This window comes from Eulemur rufifrons, chromosome 14 (assembly GCF_041146395.1).
Source record: "Eulemur rufifrons isolate Redbay chromosome 14, OSU_ERuf_1, whole genome shotgun sequence".
Taxonomy (NCBI): Eukaryota; Metazoa; Chordata; class Mammalia; order Primates; family Lemuridae; genus Eulemur; species Eulemur rufifrons.
In genome coordinates, this window is record NC_090996.1 from 18,366,042 (window position 1) to 18,384,393 (window position 18,352).

At 48.3% G+C, this 18,352-nt stretch overlaps 1 protein-coding gene and 1 pseudogene across 1 annotated transcript in view; one reads left to right on the top strand and one right to left on the bottom strand.

The window, feature by feature from the left end:
* The window catches only part of GTF3C1 (general transcription factor IIIC subunit 1), a 75,155-nt gene that overhangs the window by 43,065 nt on the left and 13,738 nt on the right, over positions 1 to 18,352 (top strand). Inside the window, exons 16-28 of the mRNA XM_069486778.1 lie at positions 290 to 435; positions 1,525 to 1,622; positions 2,081 to 2,177; positions 2,294 to 2,471; positions 5,268 to 5,409; positions 5,867 to 6,002; positions 6,461 to 6,542; positions 6,680 to 6,868; positions 8,956 to 9,113; positions 11,470 to 11,612; positions 13,692 to 13,773; positions 15,627 to 15,739; positions 17,803 to 17,865. Coding sequence (XP_069342879.1) covers positions 290 to 435; positions 1,525 to 1,622; positions 2,081 to 2,177; positions 2,294 to 2,471; positions 5,268 to 5,409; positions 5,867 to 6,002; positions 6,461 to 6,542; positions 6,680 to 6,868; positions 8,956 to 9,113; positions 11,470 to 11,612; positions 13,692 to 13,773; positions 15,627 to 15,739; positions 17,803 to 17,865 — 1,627 coding nt within the window. The remainder of the gene's footprint in view (positions 1 to 289; positions 436 to 1,524; positions 1,623 to 2,080; positions 2,178 to 2,293; positions 2,472 to 5,267; positions 5,410 to 5,866; positions 6,003 to 6,460; positions 6,543 to 6,679; positions 6,869 to 8,955; positions 9,114 to 11,469; positions 11,613 to 13,691; positions 13,774 to 15,626; positions 15,740 to 17,802; positions 17,866 to 18,352) is intronic.
* On the bottom strand, positions 10,245 to 10,633 carry LOC138394688 (small ribosomal subunit protein uS8 pseudogene; annotated as a pseudogene).

The window sequence follows — 18,352 nt, forward strand, 5'->3', positions numbered from 1 at the left end:
TGCCATCCCTGCACCTAGGGCAGGCAGGCCCTGGCAGGATCCAGGGAGAAACACAATGGATAGTTCTTTATCCTGATCTGAACTGGCTGTGTCTCAACACAGTCCCCTGATCCAAATGGAGACATAATCCAAACTCCCTGAACCTCCAGGCCTCCTGTCGCCTCCTCCTTCCTGCCTGACAAGTAGGGTTTTGCCCAAGTTTGTGGTAAAGGAACCAAGACCTACTGGGAGATGTCACCATTGTGACTGAGATCCTGTCTGCTGGGAGTGACTCTGATTTTTTTCCTAGTATATGTGGATGAAGCCTCGTGGACGCGCTACATCCCTCCCATCCCAGTCCACAGGGACTTTGGATTTGGCTGGGCCCTCGTCAGTGACATTCTCCTCTGTCTGCCACTCTCCATCTTTGTCCAGATCGTGCAAGTCAGCTACAAGGTACCGGTGACTCTGGGGCCATCACAGGTCCTCTGAGCGGAAGGGCCTACACTCCCCTGGTCAAGGGAAAATGCTTCAAGATAGATGGATGGATGGATGGTCAGTCAAGGGAAAATACTTTAAGGATTTGTTCTTCTAGATAAATTAGATTAGATAGATAATTGGGTGGATGGGTGGATGGATGGATGGATGATTGGTCAAGGGTAAATACTTCAAAGGCTTGTTCTTTTAGGTCTGTCGATAAGTAGGTAGGTGAATAGACAGAAAGACAAATAATTATGGTACAACAACAAAACATTTTTAGACATTTAGTTAATATAGAAAAAGGAGAAAATAGAAATTACCCACAACTCATCCCTCAGATACAGTCACTGCTAGTGTTTTTGGTACATTTTCTTCTAGTCTTTGTTACTATGCCATGTTTGTGTGTGTGTGTGTGTGTGTGTGTGTGTAATCTCCCTTTTTCTAAACTCAATTTAAACTGTATTTACTCTTTTATTATCTGTTCTTTTGACTGAACAGTGTATCATATTTTCCACATCATTAACTTTTTTAACTTGATATTAAGTAGATTCATAGCATTCCTTCTTATGCGTGTACTCTTGATTTATTTAACCAATAATATTTTCTATTTTGGGACATTTAAATTCCAGTTTCTTGCTATTATAAATGGCATGTTGATGAATAACTTTCGGTAGACATAGCTGTGGGCAGCTCCACCATTTTTCTGTAGGGTGAGGGTAGAGGTGGAATCACTGGCTTCAAAGGGAGCGAGCAGTCCTCTCCTTTTTTTGTTTAATATAAATAAGTATATGCCCACATTGCCCCTCAGAGGTGCTTTAGCAATCTGTGTGTTCACAGCAGGGTATAAGGCCGCTTGTTTATTGCCCCCAGCAGTGTGGTGGATGGGCTGTAAGGGGGCTGGTGAGACCAGAGGCAGAGAAAGGAGGGTTTGAAGAGGTAGGAAGGAGGGGCCCATGGGCAGGTTCAGGGCGCTGGCAGTTGGAAGATAGCGGTGAGTATTTCTCAGTGATGCTTGCAGTTCACCCTGGCCTTGCAGGGTGAGCTGAACCTGAAAAATCATTCTAGGTGGACAACCTGGAGGAGTATCTGAATGACCCTCTGAAGAAGCACACGCTGATCCGGTTTCTCCCCAGGCCCATCCGGCAGCAGCTCCTGTATAAGAGGTGAGGCCGTTGAACCTGACCCAAAGTGGCTTCAGGTCCAGAGAGGCCCCTAAAAGTTAGGGTGTTGAGTAATCATTCACCAGGAAAAGGTAAAAGTTTCTGCCTTCCAGGTAATAAACGTTTAAGGTTTTTATTAATGCAGTCACCAATGAAGTAGGACTGGTAAATTTTATTATTAATACTTGATTTCAGGGTTCTTTTAAAGTAAAATCTGCTGCTAGCCTGCAAGCATTGAAGTTTTTTTCTTTTTTCCTTTCATTACTTTTGCTCTCCAAGTGTGACCCCAAGAGTAGGGTCAGTGCTGCATTGCCCTGGTTGGATGTTGGGAAAGGGTGGTTCTGGACCCTGAGACAGCGCGGGCCTGAGGATGGCCCTCCTGGTAGCACCAGGTAGAAAAGAGAAGTGAGCCCCACCCCTTGCCCCAGGTGTGGACCCCTGCTGCCCCTTCTGTTTTGCAGACGTTACATTTTTTCAGTGGTGGAGAACCTTCAGAGGCTGTGCTACATGGGGCTGCTACAGTTTGGTCCCACGGAAAAGTTTCAGGACAAAGATCAGGTAACGTCTTTCAAGCCCAATGAAAGTGGTCCCGATTATTAAACATGGTCTCCAAACAGCCACACCCAACGCTGATCCTGAGGTGCTGCTCTCTCCCCATCTGTTGTCTCCTGTAGGTCTTTATCTTCTTGAAGAAGAACGCGGTCATCGTTGACACCACCATCTGCGACCCACATTACAACCTTGCCCGCAGCAGCCGACCCTTCGAAAGGCGTCTCTACGTCCTCAACTCAATGCAGGATGTGGAAAACTACTGGTTTGATCTACAGTGTGTCTGCCTCAATACCCCATTAGGTAGGTACCACCTGTCTTTGCTGGGCCTTACTGTTGCCCTTCCTTTCTGTGTGATAAGTGAGATTTAGAGCTAGAAGTGCCTAGAAGTCACCTCGCCTGGTGGTTTTCAGACTCTCCCAGAGGCCTGGAACACCCCTGGGGCTCCCTTGGAGAGGAGAGTCATGGGCCCTTGGATGAGGCCAGCTCCCGTTCCCTGATCCAGTCCAGCCCAAGCAGCCCCTCTTGTCTTCATGCACTTGTTCATTGAGTGGGTATTTATTGGACACCTGCTGTGTGTCATTTCCTGTGTCTGCCCATGCAGCAATGAGAACACACCCTGCCCTGCCTTCACGAGGCTTACGTTCTAGTAAAGAAGAGACACAGCTCCCGAGAGCACTTTGGAGTGTGACGTATGCCATGGTGGCACACAGGGTGATGTGGATTCCAGGGCTCGGGAACAGCCTTGCTGAAGAGGAGACATTTGAGCTGAGCCCTAAAGGATGAGGCTGTGGCTAACCATGGCCAGAGCTGGGGAGGGCACCCCAACCAGGGGCAATGGCACAGACAGAGGCCCTGAGTGGCATGTTGGAGAAAGAAGAGGCTGGCACACATGGGAGGAGGGTGGCTGCCGAGAGTGGAGACGTGGCGGGAGCCAGTGCAGGACACGGAGTTTCGGTTCATTGGAGGAGCAATGAGGAGCCATGGGTGGTTGTAGGCAGGGAGTACCAAGATAACTTGTTTTTAAAAGCTTACCTGGCTGCTGTGTGGAGAATGGGCTAGGCTGGGGCCAAAGTGGAGTGGAAGCAGGGAGGCCAGTAAGGACGTGAGATCCTATCTAAGAGAGACGTCCACTGGTGGCTGGGGAGCAGGGTAGAGGGTGGGGGAGGTGGGAAGTGTTTTGAAGGAAGAACTGCCCAGATGTGCAGGGGGGTTGGCTGAGTTGGGCTTTGGGTGGGGCCTTTGTTCATACCCTTTCCCCTCCCTGGATGGCCCTCCCACCAGTGCTCGCCTCACACATGGCCCCTCCTACTTCAAGCATCACCTCTCCGAGAAAGCCTTTCTAGCATCTTTATTGCCATCATCCCATTTCATCCTGTGAGTTCCTTGAGCACGGGAAATTTGGCTTCTATCCCCAGGGTGTCGCAAAGTGCCTGGTACACAGTTGACGTCTGTGAATGTTTCTCGAATGAATAGAGGGATTTGTGGAAGGCAATAGAGCCTCCACTCCAGTGCTCTTTCCTCCAGGCCATTCTCCATCTGGTCTTTTCTTGCCACCTCTGCCAGGAGGACAAGGATGCCGCATTCAGTTTGCACCTGTGAGAGGAATTATATTCTGTTCCTCCCATCACAGGGCGGAAAGATCCATATCACACTTTGATTTTTGTAAAGCAGGCGTCACACAGTTATTTGGTAGAATTATTTAATGCCAGCCGGGTAATGAGCACTTGCATTTAGAAACTTTAATGGGTCCAGACAAGTTTGAGAACAGTATATTTCATAGAATCTTCTGGCATTTGGTGGTGAGCTAGGTAGGCTTTTACCACTTTAGATTTTAATAATGCCCTAATTCCCCCACATTTTATGCCTAGATAAAAATTTGTGAACCAGTATGTAATTTGCACCAAAGTTTTTCAGGCCTGATAATTGGTGAATTTCCATCCCTTTTAGAGTTCATGAGCAGAAATGTCAGACGCTCATTGAATCCATGAATCAGGCATTGATTGTCTCTTCATTCAACAAACATTTGAAGAGGTTCTGCCCCAAGGACTGAGGGAAGAGCATCATGTAATAAGATGAATCATCTTTTAAAGCAGGTGCTGCCCCAAAGTTCGCATGCACAAGAATAACAGCTTGGTGGGCAGCTGTTAGTCGTACATGAGGAGCAGGGCCTTAAGTAGTCCCCATTTCAAGTGTCCATTCAAATGGATGACCTTGGCCAAGCTATTTGTAACCTCCTTAGCCTTAGTTTCTTTATTTCTAAGCTGAAAACACCACTGCATGGGGCCGAGGTGAAGCTTGAATGAGGTGTCTTATGTAAAGTTCCAGCTGTGAGGTGCGGGGCACGAGTTCTCACTGCCTCTGGCCCCCACCGGCCACACCATCGAGCCACGGTGTCTATTTGAGCATATTGTGAGAGGGTCTTTGAGAGTCTGCAAACTAATCTAACCATACCTCACCTAGTTGAGCAAATAGTTATAGTTGTATAACATTTGATATTTTTTGTAAGAAATATAATTTCCTTTATTGTAGGATAACTGAATATAATTTCTCAACCACATTAGTGTACCTCTTGAGCACTCAGGAGACATCTGGCTGCTCGTGGAGCCTAGTGAGGCCCAGGGACGCTGTGATGCCATCTCAGCTGTCTGTGCAGGTCCCTCCTGATCCCTGCTCTGCCACCCAGTGTAATCATTTCTGCTGTGGCTTCTGCGTGCTGGCTCACAGCATCTCCCAGGGCTTTCCAATTGCCAATTTCCAAAGCCCCAGGCAGGAGGGCCTGACTTTCCTCTGCTCTGGACTCCCGAGCCTGTTGGCCTCTCGGATTCCTGTCTGCCTTCCATCCTTAGCGGGGTCAGCCTGATATAGGCCCTTTTCTCAGGTTCACCCACCAGCATTTTAACTCTCTTCCTCGCTCCCTCAGACTCCTGTTTATGAGGCAATTTGTATGAAGAGGTTCTGTCACTTTCAGACCCCCTCATCTGGTTCCCTTTTTCACAGATGGGGAATCCACTCTTCTCTCCTCACCTAGCAGCTTGTTGTAGCCACCAGAGCCGCAGTAAGAAGGTGTGACAGTCATGCCCGTGTTTGGTTTTCTAGGCGTGGTGCGCTGCCCACGCGTCAGGAAGAGCAGCAGCCCAGACCAGGGCAGTGACGAGGAGGGCAGCCTGCAGAAGGAGCAAGAGAGCGCCATCGACAAGCACAACCTGGAGCGCAAGTGTGCCATGATGGAGTACACCACGTGCGTCCTGTCCCCACAAGGGCCATCCCCAAGCATGGGCCCAGCACAGGGCTGCGGTGGTCCTCGTCCCAGATACCCTGCTCCTGCCTGTCAGCTGAGGCTGTCAGACCAGCAGGCCTGCATCTCTGGTGCACAGGCTGTAAATTGCTGGCCACAGGCCAAAGCTGACCCTAGACATACTTTATTTAGCCCATATATTGCTTTTAAAAATTCAATCACTTGTCTAAATTTAAGTTGGAAATGTTATATAAAAATCTGGATTTTTTACTTACCCTTGCAAAAGTGGAAACCTACCAGCACTAGGGCCCCAAATTCTTCACTTCTACCTGCTGGGTGTTTTTCTGGGAAGGTTAAAGTTGGTTATAAATAAATGGCCCACACCCCATGTCTTACCCCCTCTCTCTTTTCTATTATTTGAGCCTGAGAAAGGTTCTTTTCTATTTGTTTCCCCTCCCAGCGGGAGCCGTGAGGTTGTGGATGAAGGCTTGATCCCTGGAGATGGGCTGGGAGCCGCTGGCCTGGATTCCAGCTTCTATGGACACCTAAAGCGCAACTGGATCTGGACCAGCTATATCATCAACAAAGCCAGAAAGGTGGGCTCTGGGGCGGTGACCACCACCTCAGGGTGTCACCACTGCTCATCCTTCTCCAGTCCCTTGCTGGTTCACAGTTTCTGAACTGGTGAAATCAAAATTGGCCAGAGACACGAATATTATCTTCCCGTTTGTATTGAAGGTACCTCAGGCCCCTTAAATATTTGCCTGACCTATTTTTTTTCCAATGGATTCTAACTTACTTTGTGACGTGGACAGGTTTTCCTTTTTAATGAAGGAATGGAAAGTCTGGGTGACACAGGTCCTCCAGAGGGAGGGCGTGTACTCTGATAAAGTGGCTCTGCGCTCCCAAGCGGCCTGGGGCCAGGCCCTGGCAGTCCCTGTGCAGCGGTCCTTGGCTTCCTTAGAAGCTGTGCGTCTTAGTGCTTTTGTCAGTCTGAGCTCCTGGGGATGCGTGGCGGCTCGTGCTTCACTGCAGCGCCATACTTGGTTTTCAGGAGAACACCACTGCAGAGAACGGGCTCACAGTGAGGCTCCAGACGTTCCTGTCCAAGCGCCCACTGCCACTCAGTGCCGGAGGTACGTGTGCTGGGAGCCGACCCCAGAAACAAACATGGTACCAGTTCACGCCAAAGCGACCACCCTCCGTTCAATTTGGCCTTTTTGGCCTTTGCGGAGCTCATCCCGAAACAGTTGTCTTCTGTGCTTATTTCTAGGCAATGGCAGGTTGAATATCTGGGGAGAAGCAAGAGCAGGCTCCGAGCTCTGCACTGACAAGGAAGAACAGTTTGAGATTGACCGAGAGCCCACCCTGGACAGAAACCGGAGAGTGAGGGGTGGGAAAAGCCAGAGGCGGAAACGGCTGAAGAAGGACCCTGGAAAGAAGATCAAGAGGAAGAGAAAAGGTTGCATGATGATTGTTTGCATTTTCCAGGCCTTATCTTTGTAAGCCACATCTTGGAGACGTGCAATAGTCTTGCTCCAGCAGGGCCCGAGCTCTAACCTCAGATGCAGGCTCCCATTTTCCCCTGATTTGTAGCACTAGCTCTGTGTGATGGTCGTTTATTTTCCAAACCCATCTGGCAGGCTGAGAGATCCTTGAATTTCCCATATGCTTCCCCTGCTTTCTCTGTCTTTGTTTTTTGTAGAGTCTTTTACTTTAGTAACTCCCTCAGTTCGTATTTCTAATTTCATCTCAACTGAAAAAACCTTAGCAAAAGCCTCACCACATCCAGCCAAAATCCTGTTGTTCTTTTGGTTTACCTTTTTTTTTTTTGTTGTTGAGACAGAGTCTCACTTTGTTGCCCAGGCTAGAGTGAGTGCCGTGGCGTCAGCTTAGCTCACAGCAACCTCAGACTCCTGGGCTTAAGCGATCCTACTGCCTCAGCCTCCCAAGTAGCTGGGACTACAGGCATGCGCCACTATGCCCGGCTAATTTTTTCTATATAGATTTTTAGTTGTCCATATAATGTCTTTCTATTTTTAGTAGAGACGGGGTCTCGCTCAGGCTGGTCTCGAACTCCTGACCTTGAGCAATCCACCCGCCTCGGCCTCCCAGAGTGCTAGGATTACAGGCGTGAGCCACCGCGCCCGGCCTGGTTTACCTTTTAATGTCTGCGTTTACGCTAATCAGGCCAAAGTTCAAAGGCATGCTGTATTTTTAAATTAGAGGAAATCTGGGAGTCACATAAGCCTGCAGGATCTCTTGCGATGTGCCGCGGCCCCTGGCGTGGTGCCTTGAGTTGCCATTTGGATTCCTCATCCGGTCAGTATTTATAGCAGAAGGGGGCTGGTAAGGAGACCAGTGTCTATTTTTTAGACCACTTTTATATCACCTAAGTGGTCCATATGTTTTAACAACCATCTGATGGCTGTAGCTATTTCAGATAAAAACAGAATGTTTAAATAGGAGCCTGTTTTATTTAGCTGCCATTTGTAACAAATAGCAGTCCGTCAGTTGAAATGGTCCCTTAGTTTAGCCTCTTGCAGACACATGTGAGACCGGCTCACAGAGACCTGAATTCATCACAAGGCAAAATATGGTGGTGGCATCGCTTTGATTCCAAATTTCCTTGTCCCACTTGTCTTCTGCCTTAATTTGGAAGACACTCACTAAACAATCTTCTGGAATTGGCAGTGGCACATGGTGTCTGCCCTGAGGAACTGCAGTTAGCACCTCCCTAGGGCAGGAGACCCTGGAAAACCTCATGGCTACGCACTCAAGGCTCAGATCCTAAGTCTGCTGCCGACTCAGCTGTGTGACTGGGGCAAGTTGCTGTACCTCGCTGTGTTTCAGATAAAATGGTGATAATAACTGTACCCATCTCATAAGGCTGGTGCAAAGTAGTAGTCTAATTTTAAGTTAATATGTGTAAAAAGCTTAAACCAGTGGTTAGCACATGGTGAATATTACGTGGTGTTAGCGACTGTTATTTATTTAATAGCTACTTTGTGCCTGGTACTACACTGGGTGTTTTATATCCCATCTTGTTTAATCCTCAAGATAGTCCTGGAACATAGGCCTTGTTGTCCCCATGGTGCACAAGGGTCTACACAACGCCCCTGAGGTCACAGAGCAAGGGCGAGGTGGGGACCCAGTGATGCCACAGTGGATGGTCCTGCTCACGCGGCAGGCATGCCCTCTGTGTGCTGCAAGCTCCTGCACAAGTTGCCTTCCAAGTCTCAGCGTCTCAGTGGGAGAGATTGGAGATTGGCAGATAACTAGCTGGAGGATGCATTTAGGCCATCCAACCCATCACTGTGAAAGCTGACCAAAGAGAAGTTATGAAAGGGGTTTATTAAAAAAATCTGTCATAAAGGGCCAAGTCTTTTGTGGTTAGTTTGCATGACTGTCGACACAATGAGAATCTGTTAACTGATACCCCAGGTCTAATCTTACCAGCTGGGTAGGGACCCTTCCCCTCTCCAGTGTGGCCGCTCCAAATCAGTTGTTAGAGCCTCCTCTCCTCTCTTCTCCCTTGCGTGTTTTTAGGAGAGTTTCCAGGAGGAAAAAGCAAAAGGCTGCGCTACCACGACGAGGCCGACCAGAGCGCCCTGCAGAGGATGACGCGGCTGCGCGTCACCTGGTCTATGCAGGAGGATGGGCTACTCATGCTCTGCCGGATCGCCAGCAACGTCCTCAACACCAAGGTGCTGGGCCCCAGCCCCTGCCCTCCCAGCCTCCAGTTGGCACGCTGTCCCCTCTCTCAGAGCTCACAGCCCTGGGCTAACTCACCTCATCTACTCCACTTGGCTGCCGGGAGAAGCATTGCCCAGAATCCTACAAATTTATACGATTTTTGCAAATTTCTTTTTGGCTTTCAGCTAGATACATGTAAATTTTTCCCTAGCTCCAGGCAGAATAGTTCATCGCTGTTCTTTCTCTCTCTTCACTAGGAATCTGACCCTTTCCTGCTCCCCTTCTCCCACCCTCATTGCCTGAAAAACTCTGATTTATCTTTCTCTAACTACTTGTCCTCTCTGGAAAGGTGTCATCGATCCTGCCAAATGGGTATAATTACTGGGTTCTCTCTCTGTCCCTTGGACGTATACTTCTCACACTGTTTCTGTTGCCTGTGGTACCTCTTGACCCACAGGGGTAGCTCTTCCTCAAGGCAGAGAGACTTGCTATTTGCCCTCCTCACTGCAGCCCCCAGCATGGAGCCTACACTCAGCAATCCCACAGTCAGTATTGACTGAGTCCATATGGAGTGGGGACGGTAGCTCCGCCTGGCTCCCCGGGCGCCTCGTATTCACTGCCCTGCCCTCTATACTGTAGTCCCCCATACTTGGCACATCCTCCCTACCTGTGTCTCTCAGTCGCAGGTGGGTGGGGAGGGCCTTGCTCTGTGTCCAGCAAACTCTTCCTCTTTCCTGTGACATCACTACCTCTGAGAAGGATCCACAGCCCAAGCCAGAGTTCACCTCCCACCTTGTTCCCCAGAACACCTGATTGACTCCTAGACTGTACATTTTGCTACTTTGTGCTGTCCTCAGCATTTCAGTTTGCAGCAAGATGTAGGGAAAGCAACAAGGTGGACAAATGTCCAATCAAACTGACTCAGAAACCACCAGGGCCCTCATCCAGGGCCCTTGCAGGCAATAGTGCCACCAGGTAGAGTAGGTGAGACACCTTCATGAGAACCTGGTTGTGTATCCAGGTCTCAGCCACAGAAGCCGGGAGAAACCCAGTTAGAGGTCCTGTGCTCAGGATGCTCTTTGTCTACAGGCTCATTAGATCTATCCCTTAAGGCATTTTCTTTATAAGTGTGTATTACATTCCTAGAAAAGGAATCCCAGGATTTTTCCCCCTGTGTGTTTTCGTCTTGCTTCATCGTGGTCCATCATGCAAACCGAGGTTGTCAGTGTCATGAAACCAAACTGGCAGGATGGGAACAGATTATTCTGCCATTTTTCTAGGTCTTGGAGTTGCACATCAAACCTGAGACTGATCACTCACACTTGTTTAACCTGCCTGTGAGGTTCACAATTTTCCCAGCTCTCTGATCATCAGTGATTTCAAATTCGCCAACGTAACCATGCTTCATCATCACAGTTAGAAACTGGATGATGACTTTGGAGCACGGCCTAGGAAGAACCTGGCATTTGCCTGGCTTTTCAGCATCTTTGGTGCCCTTGAGAGCATCGGCCAGGACGTTCATGCACACCATCATGGCAGCATGAAAAGATGGCAGAAAGAGCTAGATCCCTTTTCGTCACCATTTTCCCATATTCTCACACCTCTCAGTCTTCTTCTGAATTCCAACCAACCCCTTCTTCAAGGAAGATCCCAAAAGATGACGTGTTTTCTGTTCCCTGCATCTGCAATGGTTTTGTCACTACAGTGCTGATGGGAGGGCATCCTTCCCTCTGCCCGACCCTCGATGCAGCTGGAGGGGCCAGGGGGGCCCTGCACAGTTCAATGTTGGCGGACCCTCCACTCCACTCACTGAAACTTACACTGTCTCCTTTCTGGGCCACCCCATTCTTGGCGACATAAGAAAATAACCTGTCATCAAGCTGCTTCCTTACGTCAGCTCTGCCTTCCTTTGTGTTCTTGGCTGAGATGTTCTCCCGAGTCTGCTCGTGTAGTACATTCTGTTTCTACTCATGTAACATACAAGCACGATGTGCAGAATGTCTCTGAGCGTACATGGTGTATAATTAAGACATGAAGACCCTCTCTCTGAGCACCTTTTATGTCCCTGTAATCTCCCTAATGTATTGCCCTTCATTCGGTATGACCCACACTCTCTGGGCCCCTCTGTCATGGCACTTGCCAAAAGACACCTTCCCACTGGACATTGAGGGCTTGTCCTGTTCTGCTATGCCCAGAATCTCAATGCCAGCCACATAGCTGGTACCCCGTGAATGTGATTGAATAGACATGGGAGGTGACAGGTGTGAGGCTCCACAGAACACATTTTCCCCGCTCCTTTATGGTAATTCCCCATAACGTGGGCTCCAAGGGTACTGATACTCTGTCTCGGCTCTATATTTGATCCAGGTGAAGGGCCCGTTTGTCCCCTGGCAAGTCGTGCGAGACATTCTGCACGCTACCTTTGAAGAGTCTTTGGATAAAACGTCTCACTCAGTTGGACGAAGAGCTCGCTACATAGTCAAAAATCCACAAGCCTATCTGAACTATAAGTAAGCCATATTTGAAATTTCATCATTTCAGGACATGGTTATTCCAACATTTCTAGTTCATTCTTTATTTTTTCATCCCATTTGCTTAAGAGTCTGGTGTGAAATCCAGATGGAGCACACTAAGCTATCCGATAGGCTGCCCAAGTGCTGGAGGCTGGTGGTGAGATTGACCTTGATTTTTTGAGGGCCAGGCATGATTCTGGGCGCTTTCACATGCATGGTGTTATTTGGACTTTAGAACAGCCTTGAGAAGTAGATGAAGAGATGGAGGCTGGACAGGCTGGCTGACTCACTGAGTACCACATGTCTAGTGGGTGGCTGAGGCAGAGGCTGACTCTCACTGGTGTTTTAGCACTCAGAGCAGCTCCTGAGAGCTATGTATTTGTGGCCCATCACCATAGCGAAAAGTTAGACAGGACCTGGGATTATTGGAGAGAATGCACTCACCGTGTTCTTGGCAGAGCTGGGTGTTCCCTGAGTGTTACTAGCCATGGCCTGGGACGTGTGGGGAAGGCAGCTGCCTGGGAGTGTAAAAGCATCCACCCATGATCTGTTGCCAGTGAGCTGCTTATTAGAGCTCTACTAATAATAAACACCAATGCCCCACCGTCTCCTTCTCACAGGGCTAAGGCCATAAAGCCACCACCAGCCCCACCAGATTCCTCCTCCAACTCCCTCCACAAGGAGGACTTGAGTGGGGAGGACCAGAGAGCATCAGAGTGGTGGTACAGGGAGGTACCTAAGCATTGCAGCCAGCATGAGAGTAGGGTAGGACAGGGCTGGTCGTTCATGCCACTGCCACAAATCAGGAAGGGAGCTTGGCTGCAGGTTGAGCCACGGGCTACCTGCAGTCAGTCAGATTGTAGAGAGAAATCAGCCCAGCCCTGGATTGTGGAGAAAATTCAATTCTAGACAGGGTTTCTCAGCCTTGGCACTATTGGCATTTGGGGCCAGATAATTCTTTATTGTGGGGGTTGGCCTGTGTGTGTTGTAGGAGATTTAGCAGCGTCTTTGGCCTCTCTCTACCTGCTAGATGCCAGTGGCACCTCCCCTTCCCAGTGTGACAATCAGAAATGTTTCCAGATGCCCCTATGGGAAAGAATTGCTCTAGTTGAGAACCGAGTTAGTTATAACAAGGGGGCTTCCTGTGTGAAGCCACTTTGTCCTGTGCACAGGATTTTAGACTTTTTATCTGAAAGGGCTCAGATCACCTGGTCCAGCAGGGCCAGAGAGAGGGTGCAAGTTGGCCAGGGTGACAGGAGTTGGCAGTGGAGTAAGATCTTGAACTTGGGCTTCCTGAGCCCTGGCTGAGGCCCTTCCTCTTCCCCTGGCAGCAGTCCCGGGAAGTGGAGCCAGACGTGGCTCCTGAGCCACAGGGTGGGGATCTACCTACACAGGGACAGTTTTCTTGCTGGTGATGCAGGATAATATTACCCATAATAACCATACTGTCCCACCTGCCCAGCCCTTGGTGTATGTGTGACCTCAGGGAGTCTCTTTACCTAACCAAGCTGTGAAATGGAGTGACAGTCTCTGCCTGGCCAGCTCTTTGTGAAGGTTGCAGTGCCTGGCTAACAGGAGTCCAGCAAATGCTGGTCGTCGTCCCTTCCTTTCCTTTCGGGCAAGCCCGCCTCTCCTTATGTCATGGAGAAATGAAGATTAGTGGAGCAGACAAATCTCCTGCTTTGCAGGCTTTCAGAGCTCTTAGTAATAATTAACACCAAAGCCTGTGTAGTATTTTTCAATGTACAATACACTTTCACATAGGTCAGCTCATTTGGCCTTGGCCGAATCCCTGTGAGGGGCAGGTGGGATTTGCTGTTCTCAGTTACCGGTGGAGGACGGGAGCTCAGAGGAGCCAAGCTGTAAAGTGTGAGCAACAGCAGGGCCTGCCTTGGCAGGTTCGGCTCACCCCAAATCCTTCATTGGTAGAAGCTGTAGTCATCCAGCAGCTGTATTAGTAAGTCATATTTCATGGTTAGCCAAGGCCAGAAATGGTAGAACAGAATTCTTCTGATACTTCTGAACATAGACAGCATCGTAATTCCCAGGCTTCATTTTTGTCTCCTCTTTCTACAGGGTTTGCCTCGCTGAGGTGTACCAGGATAAAGCACTTGTTGGCGATTTCATGAATCGAAGATGTGACTATGATGACCCAAAGGTAGGCCCTGCTCTGAAGGCAGAGGTGACTAGGTGCTGGCCTCGTCTCTGGGCCCCACAGTGCCTCTGCCAGCCTCACAAACATGGATTTTTTTTTCCCCCTCTGCTCTTTTGGGAAATCAATTTGTCAGTTCTTTGGCTTTGGATCTCATTTGATCTGGCTTCAAGCATCAGTTTTTAAAGATGGTTAGAATTTGACATGCCACTCTGAAATGCCTTGGGGCTATTTTGTTAAGAGACTAGGACAGCTCTTCAGAAATTACAGACACACTTCCCAGAAGGCTTGCAGCTAGGGTATGAGTTTCTTTCTGAGTTTTCTGTCCAGATGGGGCTGGGGTGGGTGGCTGAAAAGGAAGGAAGCTGTCTGCAGACCCAGACTTTTCTGCTTGGCCCTGAGTCTGCTCAGCCCTGGCTTGTGGAGCTCCCACTGGACTCTGCTGCACGTGAGTCGGGCTTTGTGCCAGGCAAGGCCAAAGGAGGAGGAGGCGCAGCCTTACCCTGAGGGAGCCACAGGCAAGTGGCACGGGCAGAGGAGTAGACGGCCCTCGCAGAACAGTACAGTCAGCTCCCAGAGAGAGAAAGGCACGGGCCCACAGAGGTCAGGGAGGGAGGATCAGCAATGCTTTGGGATGCAAGTGACAGAAAAACCCAACCTAGCGGGAGCTTAGGGCATTTTCCCAAATGCCAAGCTGTCCAGAAGGAGGCAGTCCTGGGCTGGTGCAGCAGAGCAGAGATGTCTTCCAGTTGCCAGGTTCATTCTGTCACTTTGTTCTCCACTCTCAGTGGTCAGCGTGCCGTCCTCATGCTGGTCACCCTTTGGTTGCAAGTTGGCTTTTAGAGCTCAGGTCCTCACAACAGAATCCCAGGGCAGAAGAAATGGGGAGAGGGGATGCACTGGGCCCATAGGGGTGGGGGGCAGCCTTTCCTAGGAGCCCCTGGCAGATCTGGGCCGCATGGCTGGAAACAGTTACCTAACATAGGGGACCGAGGCTGCCGTAAGTGGCTTAGACTGTCCTGATTCATCCCGGGAGGCCAGGCATCCTGTCTCCCCAAAGCAAATCTGGACCCACTCCTCTAATTAAGAAAGACTGGGGAAGAACAGGTTAAGTGCCCTGCGTTATCTGCCACTAAGGGCTTTGCAAAGGTGTCGGCACTAGAGGAGTCCCGAAAGCCACTAGAGGAGTCCCGAAAGCCGCAGCAGCTGAGGCAGAGGCAGTGAGGGGAGAGGGAGCACAGGGCCCTGTGGGCACAGCATCAGGGCTGTAGCCAGGTGCAGCAGGGGTGCGTCCTGCACGGCCACAATGCCCGGGGAGGAACGGGAACTTATTCTGTCACAGTGGACACAGGGTGATGTGATGAGTTTGCTCACCAGAGCCAGGTCCGGACTGAGACGGCTGCAGTGCAGGTGTGGGGGACTGGACTGACTTGGAGACCACCAGTTGAGTGTGGAGTGGGGGGAGAGGAAGGAGGCTGGCTGCACAGGGGAGCCGGGGGAGCCAGGCCTGGGAGGAGGGAGGCAACACGGGGGCACAGGCCTGACTGGAGGTGCCCAGTGGGTGTCATTTGAGTCTTCTCTTCATTGTGGGAATGCCAGCCATGCAGGTGTGAGGCCCGTCATCGTGTTAGGCAGCAGCAGGTGCTCCAGAGTCCTGAGCTTAGAGACAGGCATCTGCTGCCTCCACAGCGCAGCCTTCTCAGGCGACAGGTGACCCTGCAGCAGACAGGCAGCTGGTCAGTGGTTCTGGGCTGGAGCTGGTGCCAGAGTTTGTTCAACAAAATGTTCCTTGGTGCATCTTAGCAAAGGCCTCCTTTGGGGAGAAAAGGACTTAACGTCTCATTCTCTCATGTCGAAAGGTTTGTGCCAGTGAGTTTAAAGAGTTTGTGGAGAAGCTTAAGGAGAAGTTCAGTTCAGCCCTAAGGAATTCTAACCTTGAAATCCCAGACACACTCCAGGAGCTGTTTGCCAGGTAAGGGACTTCTGGGGTGGTTCCCTGGGACCCTCACAGGGCAAGAGGAAAAGGTCAGCTGGCTAGGACTGCCGTGGCGTATCCCTTGTCAGCACGCCCGGAAGCACACAGCACCTGCGTGGCTGTGTAGGCCTTGCAGCTCACCCTCCTGTGTCCCTTGCTTCTGGACCCCCTGGCCTCTCACGGGTGACTTAAAAGCAGCGAAAGACCTACTTTTCCAAGCACCCCACCAGGAACTTACATTCATTCTCCTATTGAGTCCCTGCTGTTGACTTAATTCAGGCTTCTTTGTCTGGGAGGTGTATTTTTGCTAAGTTTGCTTACTTTACAGGTGAGGAAACACTGAGATGTAAGTAATATGCCCAAGGTCACCGTGCTTGTAAGCAACAGGGCCAGGACTTGAACGCAGGCGGGTCTCACTCTAGAGCCCCACTTTTTCCCGCTCAACCCCTAAGCATCTGGAAGAACATGCTTGGGTGTGAACACAGAACCCTGTACAATTTTAAATCTTAAGTTCTGTGAACGAGTTATCCAAATGTGACTTCTCTCCACCATCCTCATCAAAAAAGCTCCTCTAGCCACTGTATTTCTGAATTTCTTTCTATAAAGCAACGATGTTCATCCATCAGTTCCTATTTGTGAACTGTACAATACTTTTGCTCTCTGCATTTCAACTGGAGATCGCATTCTTTCTTTCATTTGATGAATAATTTATGTATTCCTTACTGTATGCCAGGCCTGAAGAGCAATTTGTAGTCATTTTCAGAGTTGTTATCCTTTAGCTGTTTGTTTTTGGTTTTGCAGTAAACTGAGTTCCCAAATGGCATGGTTAAAATTCAGTCCTAAGAGTGTTTCAATGGCCTGTTTACCTAGTTATAATTTATATCCCCACATATTTGTAATATGGTTATGGGGCAACTGTTAGTCATAAAAGAAGACAGTTAAATATTTTTAAAGGAGAGTTCATGACCCACTTAAAGGAAAGAAAAAGCTGCATTTGTAACAGTTTAACACTAATTTTGATCCTGAACTTTCTGGCAGGCAAGGCAGAATAGAAAATGATTCCATATTTTCCCTTGTTTGACCAAAAGTCATTCACATGTATTTCCGAAAAGGTGCTTTTTCTTGACACCAGGTTTTAGGAGGAATTTACAAAGAATTCATTGCAAAGATGAATTTTTACTTTAGTTTTGTAGAAACCAAAGAAATGTCTTAGAAATGGCCATGCTTTTTAAAAGTCAGTTCTGTGATTTATTCTTACATTTATATGCTCAGTATGAATACAGTAAAATATTACATGAAGCTCAAAAAAAAAAAAAAAAGATGGGGAAATCATCTGAGTTCTAGTACCTAAAACAGCTATTCTCTTTTTTAATTTTTTAATTGATGATAATTATATATATTTATGGGGAACAGTGATGTTTTGATATATGTATACATTTTAGAAAGATTGAATCAAGCTAATTAATACACCCATCACCTCACCAGCTTATTTTTTTATGATGAGAACATTAAAAATCTATTCTTTTAGCAATTTTGAAATAGACAGTATGTTAATATTAATATTAACTATAGTCACCATCCTAACTGAAACTTTGTATCCTTTGATCAACATCTCCCCTTCCCCTGCCCCTGTTCCTCTGGTGACCACCTCTCTACTCTCTATTTCTATGAGATTTAGTTTTTTAGATTACTTTTGGGAATTTTCTTACAGTCTTCTTTCTTGTGCTTATTTTCTAATTGTAATGAGCCCACAGTTTTCTATCCTGCTCCCTTAACAATTAACGGGGGATCTGTGCCAAGTCACATTTTTCCATGTTGCTACATAATTGCAAGCAAGCATTTCACATTTTCTCAACCCTTATTTTCATAACAGCCTCATTCAATGGGTAGAACATGGTATATTCTTATTTTAGTTTACATGTACTGTGTTTGACTTTTGGTGAGTTTAACATTCTGCCCAACATTTTGGCCAATAAATGGCCATCTTGAGCAAGCAGCAGCCCAGTGAGTGAAGGTCTGCTTTGTTCCATTGACATGCTCTTCTTTTGTTTCTTGTGCAGATACCGAGTTTTGGCAATTGGGGACGAGAAAGATCAAATCAGGAAAGAGGATGAACTTAATAGGCAAGTACTGATATATACAGTGCCTTTCCTCAGCTATTCGATTTGGTTGCCTACAACCTAGCACAGGGGTAAAAAAGGGCCAAATCCAGCCCAGCACCTGTTTTTGTAAATAAAGTTTTATTGGAACACAGCTTCGCCCATTCTATGTGGTATTTATGCTGCTTTTATGCTAGAACGTCAGAGTTGAGTACAGCTGACCCTTGAACAACTCAGTGATCAGGGGATGCCAATCTTGTGCAGTCAAAAATCCACATATAACTTTTTGACTCTCCAGAAGCTTAACTACTAGGAGCCTACGGTTGACCAGAATTCTACCTTACTGATAAATAAATAAATAGATTAACACTTACACTGTATGTTATATGTATTATATACTGTATTCTTACAATAAAATTAGCTAGGTAAAAGAAAATGGTAATAAGAAAATCATAAAGAATAGAAAATATGGCCGGGCGCGGTGGCTCACGCCTGTAATCCTAGCACTCTG